At 39.6% G+C, this 13588-nt stretch overlaps 1 protein-coding gene across 1 annotated transcript; it reads right to left on the bottom strand.

The window, feature by feature from the left end:
• Positions 1-1896: 1896 nt before the first annotated feature.
• LOC107581407 (protein Wnt-7a-like) lies at positions 1897-6804 on the bottom strand. Its single transcript, XM_016266968.1, has 3 exons — positions 6747-6804; positions 6324-6682; positions 1897-3862 (listed from the first exon to the last, which is right to left on the bottom strand). Exons 1-3 carry the CDS (start codon positions 6802-6804, stop codon positions 3383-3385), a joined length of 897 nt encoding a protein of 298 aa, XP_016122454.1. The 3' UTR covers positions 1897-3382.
• Positions 6805-13588: the final 6784 nt, after the last annotated feature.

Here is a 13588-nt window from a genome sequence, read left to right on the forward strand (position 1 = left end):
GGTGTGCACAGGTGCGCCCAAAGTGGCCCATAAAAGCGCATGTTAGCTGGGGAAGTCTCAGTTCACAACCATCACCCTGCTAGACAGGCGTTGACGTTAAACGATGAATGATTTGGCAGCGAAACAGCACAGTTTATAGGAAAACATTGCGGGAATCTTAATTAGCCTTTCAATGATAGCCTCTTGGCATTAAAAGTTGCTGGCAGACAGCATGATATTAAACCCAAGTGCAGTCAGATTGAGGGAAAGGTACATAGTCAACGTTCTGCCATCATGCCGAACACCTGGCTTACAGTTTCTCGCAATGCACCCTAACAGGTGGCTAACACGCTCAACTGCAGCACGAACGCATTGCGTAAAAGTTGATATTTTGATCCCTGCACATCTGAAATTAAGCAGGCATGATAACATAATGGGGGGGGAGGGGCGACACGTTGGCGCAATGACAAGAAAACTCCACTCTGAGACTAAAGTTTTCACAGAGAGTTTCTGTTAATTAAATGGCTTCATTGTGAAGGGAAAGCGAAGGCGTAACGAACGGAGGCAACTAGATGTGGAATTTGTCTCCCCTTAATTGTTCTTCTAACATTTCTTGTCTCCTCCATCTACAAGTGTTAAGCTCTCCGACGTCATGCCATTCAGAATGTGGAAAAGAAGCAGGAGCCTGAGCCAAAGAGAGTAACATCCAAAAGGTTTTTCAAACCCACACAATATTGTGATTCAGCTCATGGTGACTGGGTGTTGATGTTACTTTAACTAAGGCTGTTTGGCCAGCTGCCTTTTCACGCTGCTGCCTATTGATGAGTTTTCATCCGATTCTCAAAGGAGCGTTTTGTGGCGATTATTCAAGGGGTGATGCTAAGATCTTTTCTAACTTTTGGATTGAAATTCCTCTTGACATCATCCTTCACAATGGCAAAGCCTCTCTTTTTGCCATCCCTATCGCCTTTAGGGGGGGACAAAATAAATAGCATCCAAAAGTTAGCTGGATTTTGCATAGTTAACATTTCGCTAATGGGCAGGCCTGCTTCTCAGGGCGACCGGACAGCATTTTTGGGGGCCACAGAGGCGTTGTTGTGGTGATGGCGCTGGGAAGTGAATGAAGCAGATGTCAGAGTAATCCATCACCCCTCTTACCCCCCTTCTATCGGCCCATTGCTGTGACACCCTCCTCGCTGCTACTCATCAATTAAAGCTCTACACCAGCCCTACCATTAACATGCAAGTACTTTCGTTAGCTTCCTCCCTGCCCTGCGGTCATCCATGTAATAAAAAATGTCAGAACCAGTAGTCGGCCATAAGTTAAGTGCAATGTATGTTTTGCCACTTGCTACTGCTTTACTGATTTGAGGGACTGTCAAGCCTAGTGATGACTCTGTTTGGTTGTAAGATGTAAGGCTGAGAGATAGTATGGGAAATGTGACGATTCTGACAAACAGGTCAGTTTTTATTTGACTAACTAGAGTTAAACCTGTAAAATAAATAAAAAGTATGCCTTGGAAACTGTTGCGTCCCCCTTAAAAATAAAAAAAATGGTAGAAGCCAAGGAAATATTTATTAACACTGTTGGAAACATGATGACACAATAATGAAGTACAATTAATTTGGCAAAACATCTGTTGAAATCACAGATTCTTGTAAAATAATTATTACATCAAGGCCATCCAGCTCTTAAGCTCTTGACAAAAAGCCAAGCTCAAATTCAGATGTTCTTTGGTAAAAACCCTCAGTCATTAATTTTTCTCAGTACCAGAGAGTTTTGCCCCAGGATTATTTAATAACAGTTTCCCTTACTGATCCCACATCCAGGACCTTTGTCATGAAAATGCTATGTTTGAAAGTTTTCATGTTCGAACGCCAGTATGATCGTATTGTTATATGCAGTCTTTTTTTTCCTCATTATTACGTACTTGGCAACTACATCACCATGAGTGATACTTCATTGAGATGTAGATTACAATAAACTGCTCAAGCTGGTACCGTGACACAATCACACTGTTTCTAGCTTATCTCTCTAATTTCTGTCCATCTAAAGGACATCGGTAGTGGGTTTTTCCTTTACACAAAATAAATAAAATATAAAAATAATCTCTTACAAAATATATGTCAACACAGGGACAATCTGTCTGCACAACCACATCTGGTCACAACACACAAAATACTACTAGTACTAACTACAGTTGCAGAACAAAACAAAACTAGCAGCAAAAAGTGTTATATTACCTGTAATATATAACATTAATAGAACTGGTTATCTGATCTCAACATTTCACATCAGTAGCAGGTGGGGCATCTGTATTGAGGCTATTCCATTTGACAAGTGAATTAATTACTGATTCTCTCTCTTTCTCTTTCTCTTTCCAACAGAGCAAATATTAGCAAAAATCGAGGGAAGCTTGTGGCCTCATTAGCATAAAGCTTTGTGTCAAATGAGGTCTCAAAGTTTAAGTGGGTAGAATTTAGATCCCATTTAAATTTGCTTATTTTAATTGGACTATTACAATTTTAAGACAAATGTTCTTGTGGACCAATGTTAAAAACAGAGTTATTCACTTTGGAAGGAATGAGCCTTCAAACACGATGCCCAATTCCAGTGTGTAATTGTACATAGGAATATATGTGCAAGGGTTGACACTTAAGGAGATGGGAAAATAGAAGCAAAAAGCCTTACAATGATACATTAAAGACAGTAGAGTCTCCTCTTTCAGAGACTTGTAATTACACCTTGAGTGCAGTGCACTTGTTTTTGTATTGTGCATTGTTGTTGGTTCATCCTTAAGCTAAAGCACATGATGTACAGTGTAAAAGTTGGTCAGTTTATTTCTATCCAAAACACACAATATTAAACAGGAGAAGAGCTAAATCCAAGTTAGTAAACACAATGAGAAAAATCAGTAGTTTCCTTATTAAATAAATTAACATTAGCCATTTCTAAATAAAAAGTTAAATATCACTGTTGTGTCCATTTACAGTTATTTATGTTGTAAGATTTGTTATATCAATCACTCAGGCCAAATAAGTTCCTCAGAAATACCTTCTGTGCTGTCTACTGAGCAGAACACCCTCAATAATCACACCCCACATCTTTCTCACGGTCTACAGATCAAGCCTTTGCAGGCTACTTCGCTCTGTTGCTCAGTACTGGAACAGAAAGATGTCTACTGGTACCAACACCGAAGCCCTCATCAGAACTCTGGAGCAAAGCTGCATGCATTGCAAACAATTACTCCGTCTAGACTCCACCAGACCCACGATTTCCAGTGCAAATGGCTCTTTCCTCTCAATACCTGGAACCCATAGCAGTGGCCATCCGGTTGTGTCACTTGTAGACCCTCTACCGCACTAGTCACAGGTGTGTATCAATTCCCCAGCAAAAAATATTTCACTTGCACGTGTACACTTCTGTCCGTTCACTACAGGTGTTGCACTTGACGTAGCAACACCAAAGAAACTTGCAGTTGCACTGCCACACGCGTGAGTACTGGTGTGTATTATATCCTCGACCGCAACACATGAGGTCGCAGCCATTGGCCTGCTGTGCAGTCTTGTTGCAGATCCTGCCCTGGGTTCCCATGCTACCCGTCATGGGATCTGCCTCGCAATAGTTGGGCGACTTCTCGATGTACACCAAATCCGTGTCCATGGGCTTCCGGTACGAGTAAGGCTTTTTAACCTTCAGAAATGTAGGTCTCTTGTTCCGACTGGCTCGGACTGGTTCCACATGTACAGCGTGGTTATACTTCTCCTTGAGGATGTAACCCAACTGCCGGAATTTTGGGAGAGTGGTCCAGCAAGTCTTGGTGGTGCAGGATCCAGATACACCGTGACATTTACACTCTAAACGCATGCTCTTCTCCAAGACCTGAAGTGGGAGGAAAAATCAACAAGTCAATACCTTTGGGATTGTTTAGGCACCTAGGTTCCTTTTAGGAATCTTAGCCTAAGGTAATTATGAAAGTAGACTGTTTGATGACTCATTGTTGATTTACTTAGTCTAACTGGTGACAAATTTGAAGTGTGCAATCATCCATTACAAAAGATAGAATTACTGATGCTAAGCGGAGAATGTATGAGGAAGGAAAAGATCTTGTTCACGAAAAGGTATGTGGTAGTTTTGGTCAAAAAACATGTTTAAACATTTTGCATATATTCACATCATCTACAAGGCATATTCCAGCAAACCAAGATCTGGATAGACTAACAATACAGTGGGGATTAGTGAAATCACCCTCGGTGGCATACAGTTTCTGGGAATGGTTTTACAGGTTGAGACAAAGGTTTTTTAACATTCCGATTTGAAGAATGCAAGGATTGTTAAACTTACAGTGCTAGACTACCTCATTCCTCTCGCTGCGTAGAGAGCGGGCCTGCAAACCACAGCTTGTGTTCACAGGCTCTCTGACTACTTGTAGGAAACAGTTTCATTTGTGTACACAACACACGCCACAAATTGTTGCAAGGGGCAAACTATCAGAGGTTGTCTGTAGGAGTCTCTTGTCTTGTATAAGCAATAGAGCGGAATCTGCACAGGATATGATATAAACACTGACTGAACGATGATCGCAGAGTTCCTACAACAATCAGCCTGTGTGTAGTGTACACAGATAAAGCTCAGGAGTCAGGTTTCAGGTGCCTGTGTGCCTCCCCCTTGTTACACCTATGCACGTAAAACCTCACAGGTAAAAACAAAACATTTTGAGCTGCAGTGTAACTGAGGGATGCTGTATCATTTCTTGTCCTGTAGTTAATTTGCATACAAACTAATGTTAAATGTTAATGCATTTCACATACCTTAGCTGTAGGCTTAGAAATGCACAGAAAAAACATAGGTTAGCTCAGAATAGATGAATGAATGGGCAAATGTAAGCAGAACTCAGTGAAGCAGAGTGCCTGTTTAGATATGGAAGATATCCGAGGGGTCTGATTGGCATCAGTGGATTGCCTGTTCAGGGCGGCGTAATCTTTGGTTTGGTTGGTTAATGTGTCTTTTCTCTCCCTCTCTTTCTCTTCCTTTCACTCTTTTTCACTTTTGCTGTGGGTGGGAGAGGCTTTACCTTGCATTTTAATAATTTTTTTTCCTCCCTCTCAGACTTTCAGGAGTCTTTTTGGCAATTGTCTGCAATCTAGGATGCATATCGAGCTTAGTATGTTCATGCTGCTGATTCCTGATAAACAGTAAGTCTGAGGAAAAGTTTACAAAGGAAAAGTCCATGTGTCTTAAGTGAGGCCACACCCCTTCCATTTTCCCATTAACCAATCACAATCATGTGTTTGGCATGTTGATGCCATGACCTTAGTTTCATTGAGAACTGCTCAATGAAAATTGCAAAATTGCATGAATTTGTGAATTGTCAATTCACAGGACAGATTATACTTGCTATTAAGAGAGGATTGGTGCTTGTGAGACACCAGATACCAGAAGAGATTTATGAAAAAAGTTACAAAAGGTTACTGGTCAGGATTATGGTTTTAAAGCACAAAACAATCTCTGTCCAGAGTGCTGAAACATCACACTCTTCAGATTGGCACTGAATGACAAATAGCTTATGAAGATCAGTCAAACTGCCTGGGCATTCTGGGTATGCATTTTAATGTTATTTTTACAAATACACAAGAAATCTTTTTGTCTTCTTTGACTATAAAATTCAGTAGTATCTTTATTGTCTTACCGACTGATCCCAAATCCACTAGTGAATCACTGTCGCTTTTAAATGGTATCACAATTATGAAAATTTGTTTTGCCATAATCACAAATAGCTGGTCAAGTGCATGCCAAAACTAAATGCATTGCATTGCCTTGCTACACCTTGTTATTGTTAATCTACTACCCACTCCAAAGCAGAGAAAATTCATTTAACAGCCCTGAAGGGCAGTGGTTCTCAACATTGGCCCTTGAGGTCCTCTTTCCTGCAAAGGTTTAGCCCCAACTTTGATCAAACCTGCCTGCCTGTAACTAGTGATCCTGAAGACCTCGATTAGCTTGTTCAGGTGTGTTTGATTAGGGTTGTAGCTAAAATCTTCAAGAAAATGGACCTCAAGTGCCAGATTTGAGAACCCCTGCTGTAGGACTTACAAGAAACTCCTGCCAATCCTGCTCCTGGAGGGCTATGTTCCAGCAGAGTTTAGCTCTAGCCCCAGTCAAACAACCTGGACCAGCTAACCAATGTCTTGAGGATCACTAAAAACCTTCCAGGCAGGTGTGTTGGAGCTAAACCCTGCAGGAAAGTTGCCCTCCAGGAGCAGGTTTGGACAATCCTGGCCAAATTATGTTTTTATGCATGACATGGTACTTCTTAAAAAGACATGCAAACTATGCCACATACCTTGCGTCCCACTTCATTGTTATGAAGGTTCATGAGTGTCCTGGCATTCTGCCTGATCTCCCGTGCATCTATAAACACCTTTGAGAAGCTCAGACCATAGCGAATATCAGCTGAACATCCTCCCCACTTCCAGCCCTCCTCTTGGTTGTAGAAGCCCTGCTTCTCCTTGTCACAACCACAGCCGCTCAGCGTACCCTGAGTGCAGGCCGCTGTGATGGCATGGGCGACCCCGGCAGCGATAATGGCGTAGGTGAAGGCTGCTTCCTTACTTCCTGGATTCAAAGGAACATTCTCCGTCAGTACTGCTGACAACAAGATCCAGCAGAGGCAGTTACCTACATACCTGACATATCTTGACACTCATAGCAATAAGGAAATGTGTTAGTTGAGTCAAGTGTAGTTCATTTATCATGCACATTTCACACTGATTAACAGTATGCAGTCTCTGGTAGATGGTGTGGTGGCTTACTGAGAAAAACATGATATAAAAATGATCTAGGACCCGACATAGGCAAAACAAAAACAGATCACATACCTGTGATTACTCAAAACACAAATAATTGTCCTTCAGTTGTCAGAGAGGAAACAGAAAGACAAATAACTGTTTGCACACAGATGAGCAAAGGAAGGAACGGTCCATCTCTTTAATAAGCACAAAGGACAAGGGTTTATTTCAGAGACAATAGAATGGTAGAGATAGAGGGTATGTGTTTAGACTCTAGCCTGGCCACTGTCCCAGCTTCCGTCAGAACGAGGGATCCACCCTGTGGAGATGAACTCCTCAGGCACGCAGTGCCTCCCTGGCCAGAGCACTGCTATAATTGATTGCCACTGTTAAACAGGGCACTTCCAGGTTAATGGTGTATTTCATTTATAAGGACAAAGATAGGTCTGAAGTCCTGCGAAGAGTTATTTCAGGGACTTTTTTGTAAGGTGACATCAAGCAACAAATAACATTCCAAGAGTTCCAAGCTTCCAATTTTCACACTATGTAAGTTGCCTCGGATAAAAGCATTCGCCAAATATAAAAGCTAAAACAATAAGAGACCTAGCACTGCATGGAAAATCCCTTAAAAATATGATGCATTCATTGTTGCTCAGTTATGTTAACATTCCCGGAAATGTACATATCTTTTTCTGGATTAATGAGTCATTATGTATTGACTGTCCTAAGAATCATTTACACACCTGAACCGAAGAAACACTTTAAAAAGTTATAGGCCTCATAAGGATTGATGTTGTGAGTTATTACAATTAATATATTTTCTATCTTTTGATAATTTCATGGCAAGAAGTGAAAAGCACACACACATATGTCAGACTGTTAACAGACCGGCTCAGCAATTCAGGAATTTTCACCTTCAAGCAATCAAGAGCGGCAGCAACAGTCTTCAGTGGTTTCCTGAAACTAACATTGGTATGTGTTGACCTGCTAATGATAAACATCTTGGAACTCTGCCCATGCAATTTAACAAAGGCCAGTTTGGGGCATCAATAATGTGGAGATTTTTATGAGTTGTTTGGGCTTGACGCCAAAGGAGTAGGTATGTATCCTGAAGAAAAAGCAAATGAAGACTGTATTGATGCAAAATCTTAAAATTCTCATCAATACCAGAGTAGAATGCTCCTTGTCTTTATATATCACTCGAGCTATGTTTACTTAAATCAAGATATTCTGAACACAAACACAGCAGATAAGACTTCCATAAAACATGTGTGTTTTGACATGGGTGTCATTTATTTTCAAGAGAAATCTGAATCAGTGGCATTGCATGATTCTGTGCGAGATGCCTCTTGCCAAAACTGTAAATGCAAGAGGTTAATTTATAAACCTCATACAATGTACTTGTCTGGACTTGAGGCATTAATGCTGTTGAAGGAAAACTATTTTTGAGCATACCAGAGGGTGGTTAAGTCAGAGAAGATTTAGGAGGGTTGCTCTCAAGCAACATAAAGTAACACAAGCACAAAGATTGTACGCCTTTCGCATATCTGTCCAACTGCTGATTTCCAGCAAGCTATATTTCAATTGGAACTTCATTCACATATATGATAAAAAGGTGAACGGGTCCATGGGTAGTGGAGACGGCAAAAGTGCACCTATAAGCGGAATCTATTGCCGTGTGTGCCAAATGTCGACCTTGGTACCAGGCCCTGAAAATTACTGCACATTACTCAACAACATTTTTTTTTTTTTTTTGAGTACGCAAGCCCCTCCCCACAGGATGAACTACCTCTTTTCATCTTCTAACTTCTGCTACTATGAGCATGACTGGTCATATACCCACTGAAACCAATCCCGTTTGAACGGTTGTCCACTTTATTTAATCCTCCCTATACCGACCATAGACAAAAAGAGTCTGGGTAAATAAAGCAGTTGGGCCACTTCAGAAATGGAGACCACGGTCTGTCACTCTAGGTCAGCATCAGCTCTGAGGCGCTTAGATGAGAGGGCACACAACACAAGACCCATAGCAGCTGTCCAAGCAGACAGTATTAAATAATATAATCAGCACCCACAACAGATCCAGGCTGCCATTCAAGTGTAAACGGCGAGTGTGTGCAGCTCCAGAATGAGATGGAAAGAGACGAAAACCTGTGCTTTTTTTCAGGTGGCGCTTGTCTTTGATGCAGAGGGATAAAATATAGCTTCACCTTCAGCGATAGATACAAGTCTCTACAGATCTAATCTTCTCCCCTGGGCCTCAACCACACCATCGCAACACTGACTGGATCCTAAACGTGTGCGGCTAAAAGAAAGAGAAGAAAGTTTAGAAAAAGTAGTTTATTTCCGGCAGAGTTTGGATATTTGAGCATCGAAATTCCCTGCAGCCACAGGAAAAAACACGCAATAATGCCACCTCCTATTTGCTAGTAGGGTCTGAAACTAAAGCAAAGTCCTTCACACCACCATTCATCAATGTGTCGCAGGCTCAATAGCACTGAAGGACTCCTTAACAGGCCTAAGTTTGCCTTAGGAAAATGGATAACATTACCCCGAGTGAAAAACTCACTTAATTACTTATGCTTTGTCTCTCTAAGGTGACATATTGTTACATTTCTTCACAATACTGTACTTTCTTTTGGTCTACTATTCAACCACTGTAACTTATACCCGTGGTAAAGTGAAAACCCTGACTGCCAAATCATTAAAATCTACAGATAAGACAGGACGACTAGAAAAAGAGGTCTTTTGAGAGGGTGGTAATTCACAGTATACATGTGGTAACAAAACTGAGCACTAAAGCACTTTGGGATACAAACCAATATATGAATGTCTTATGTATTATAACACATAGCATATTTAAACATTGTTCTTAGGGACTTCTCATTAATAAACAACAGAAAAAGAAGAAAAAATAGATATTCTCATGCTGCAAAACTATTGTTTTCTTAGAAAAAAATATATGTAGCCTATTGTAATTTTTTTTTTTTTCATTTAAGCACCTCGAAAAAAAATCCAGAATTAAATAAAAAAATTGAAAACATGTTCATAATTCAAATTATAATTTTTGCATGAACTGCATTTTTTCTTTTGAAATAATTGAATAAATCAGGGCAAATAAAATGACTCATAAATGTGAAGCATTATCACATTTTAGACACAAAAAATAACCACTGGTCTTGTAGATCAGAACTGTGCATTTCACTTATTGCTTGATATATAGTCACAGTATTTTACCAAATTTGATCAAAGTGTCACAATGGCGGTAAAACTGTTCCCTTAATAATTAAATGCTAATTAATATAGACCTATTTACAACTAAACTGTCTTTTTGCATAAATGCAGTAGTAAACACATTCCATTTTACCCTACTTACCCAATCTTCAGATATATAATCCCCAAACAGAGGAAAATGTGAAAAATCCAGCGACGCGTTTTCCTGCTCATGTTCAACCTGTACTTTGTTAATAGACTGTGAAATGATAGTAGTCTCCTGATGGGTAGCCTAACTGGTGGACGCGAGGCTTTATCACAAGCAAAGCAAGTCCTTGTAGGGATGCAAAACTCCGTGAAAACTTGACGTGAACACCTGAGCTGATATCCTCTGGGACGTGCGGAGATGAATGTTATTCTGCATATGTACAACTTCTGTATCACTTTTACGCGTCTCGATTAACTACCCGGTTTTACACTCACAGCACACTTTCCAGCAGATCCTTTATCTGTTAAATCTATCAAGGTGTGCTCTGGAGGAAATTAAACGTTCCGATATTCCTTTATACGTCTGTGCGCTCCTGAAGCCGAGTAGCAGGTTGATAACGCGACTAATGACTTCAAAACACACCACGAGCACGCGTTCAACCAAACAACACGCATGCATAGAAGTAGCCTACGGTGTGTAGGGAGGTAAAAATCTGATTTGAGATACGACAGCCGAGTAATAAGCGACAGACGTGTCACTACAATATGTATCTATACTCTATAGCTATAATACCATGATAAATCGAAGTAAGAAAGGTATATTCTCTGTGCGCTCTTTGGCGTAGATCATATCGCAGTAACTCCAGGCTCCAGCTTCTTAAACAGAGCTTTTATCTATTTTCCTGCACCCGTTTGCTCCTCCCATGAGAAAAGAAAACTTGCTCGACTTTAGATTCCCCCCTCACCCACCTCAAGTCCTTAATTGCGAGGTGAGAGATGTGTTCATCTAGCCTATCCACCTTCCAAAACAAAGATGTCAAAGAACCATGTGTACTCCGGGACCAAGAACAGGACAGCACATATTAAAACAGCAAAATGAAACACAAACTTTTAAACTCTGTAAGGTTTATTAATATGAATAGACGCAATAGAAAGTTAGATGAAATGTTCATAACTGAAAGGTCATTCCAAGAAAAGTGTCCCTTATTAGAACGCAAGCAATGACTTTTAACAGTAGCTCATATTATCTTTCCACATCAACAAATCATGCTACCTTCATAATTTATCTTTAAAATAAAGAACAAGTCCTTAAATTAGAAAAGAATAATTAAAAAACGTCATGAATTCTTTAGTGCGTCTTTTTTATTATTACATTTTCCCTTTTTGGGGTTTGCCAGACACAATCTGAAAATGTCAGCTATTTTAACATGACTTTTGATAATCATGAAAACTAGGTATTTGTAGATATAAGGATAGAAGCGGCCAAATTAACTCAGTCATCTCTACTACTAAAGGCATATAGTTGTATTCCAACTTATATATACATATTTAAGTTTAGCTTGAGAAGGCCCAACACAATTTATTAACTTGTATTTTATTACTTAATATGAATATTAAATAATTATAATAATTCGTTTATCTGACTGAAATGAAAATGGTTCCTGTTTAGTGAAATGATCCGGATAACTTAAATCATTGTGCCTGGTTATTGTTAATACAATTTTTGTCTATAATACTGCAATTAAACTTTGACATACCAGTTCATATTTTTGTCCATGACTAGATTTATAAGATCAATGGAGCACTGACAGTCATAGGTTTTAAGAGTGATCATTTAATAAAAATGTATCATGTGAAATCAGTAAGTACAGTATATTTGAATTGTGCAACCTTTTAAAATGTCCAAATATGAAACATTAGACCCACTTATACTTGGAGTTTAAGTTTTGAAACATTTTCACCTAAACTGACAAATAAAAAAAATAATAAAAAAAAACAGTATTATAATGTATAAGTATAATAGAAGTATATCTCAAATAAGATAGTGAGGCTGACGATTTAAATATTGCAAATTTAACTTCTAGTTGCTAAGCAACAATCCATCCCAAAAAGACCCACACAGCAGTTACCTACCGATCCTTCATGCATGCAAAGTTTGACACTACAGGGATATAAAAGTATAGTGGAATAATAAGAAACCAAAATATGAGAAATCCAGCATATGCTTATTACAAAATTAAAGAGACTCTTTTTATCCTCACTTGGTGGCTGATCATTCATACAGGGGACATGCAGCCATGTGTTCAATATTTAGACAATACAAGAGCGCCATCTCCAGGATGAATGCATGATGCTGAGGTGATAAGAACCTCTTTTCACTTGAGCACCATACAATGTTTCTATTATTCAATAGGCATTAAACCAGGAAGCCCTTAATACTAATCATAAATATTATTTAAATCAAAGAAAACCACAGATACATTTGAAAATACTTTTATTGTATTTGTGGAAAAAGACACAAGGGAAAATTAAAGCTCAGTTAAAAAAAAAAAGAAATCACATTATCTAAGATAAATAGGTGTTCATTTGGTGTGTATTTCTGCCCCTCAGGGAAGGCAATAGATTGTATAGTTATCTTCTACACAGGATAAAATCACTACCCTACAACTATACAATCTACTACCTCACACTGCACAAGCATTGCCATCTCTTTTAACAATCAAAAACATTTCAGCTTGCCAGCACATACCGTGACAATGCTATCACTGATATTAAACATCAGGAAATGTAGGATGATGCTCCGCAGCTCCGTTTTCACTTTGAGAAAGACAGTAGGCTGTATAGTTATCTCCCAGTGTGGGTGTGACCCTAAAACTATACAACCTACTACCTCATCCCACGGTGCACATGTCGCCTTCTTTCCACCTGGAAATGAAGTAATGTAACTGGATATTGACAGAAGGGACCAAACTGATGTTTTCCGAAGTCCTTTCTGTCCGCCATGTTAGGATTCTCGCTTCGGCAAGTCGGCATCTACCATATTTCCAAATGCACAGTCAGTCTGTGGACAAGAAAAAGGTTATTGAATTAAGTTTAGAAATAAAAAGCAAACCGACTGTTCAAAATGCAAAATAGTTGCTGCTCTCGTCGCTCATCATTAGAAGTTACTGTGAAAAAACAGATTACGGAAAAAGAGACTCTAACCAGGCGGCTGTGGGACTACAAAATGCTCCCTCGAACTGAATCAGACAGCACGGGTAATGCAGCAAAATGGAGGGGCTGGCCAAGTTACTGGCACCCTCTCAGGCACCAGGAAGCCATGTTGACATTGTGTGTGACTTGGCTACGTACTAACATCTCAGTCAAGATTAAATGCCGCCACATTCGGACTTGGGCCCAGTTTGGCTCTGGGATAGATGTCGTCAGTAACAGCAGGCAGGCAGGAGAAAACCAAAGCACTTAAAGCCTGGTTTTCAGCCATCTTGTTGGTAGCTTGTAGATGCATATCATTCGAAATGTAATTTCGTGTTTCGTAACTTAAAGGAATAGTTCACCCAAAAATTGTAATTTGCTTAAAATGTACTCACCCTCAGGCTATCCAAGATGTAGATGAGTTTCT

This window comes from Sinocyclocheilus grahami, unplaced genomic scaffold, assembly GCF_001515645.1.
Source record: "Sinocyclocheilus grahami isolate Dianchi unplaced genomic scaffold, SAMN03320097.WGS_v1.1 scaffold3.1, whole genome shotgun sequence".
Taxonomy (NCBI): Eukaryota; Metazoa; Chordata; class Actinopteri; order Cypriniformes; family Cyprinidae; genus Sinocyclocheilus; species Sinocyclocheilus grahami.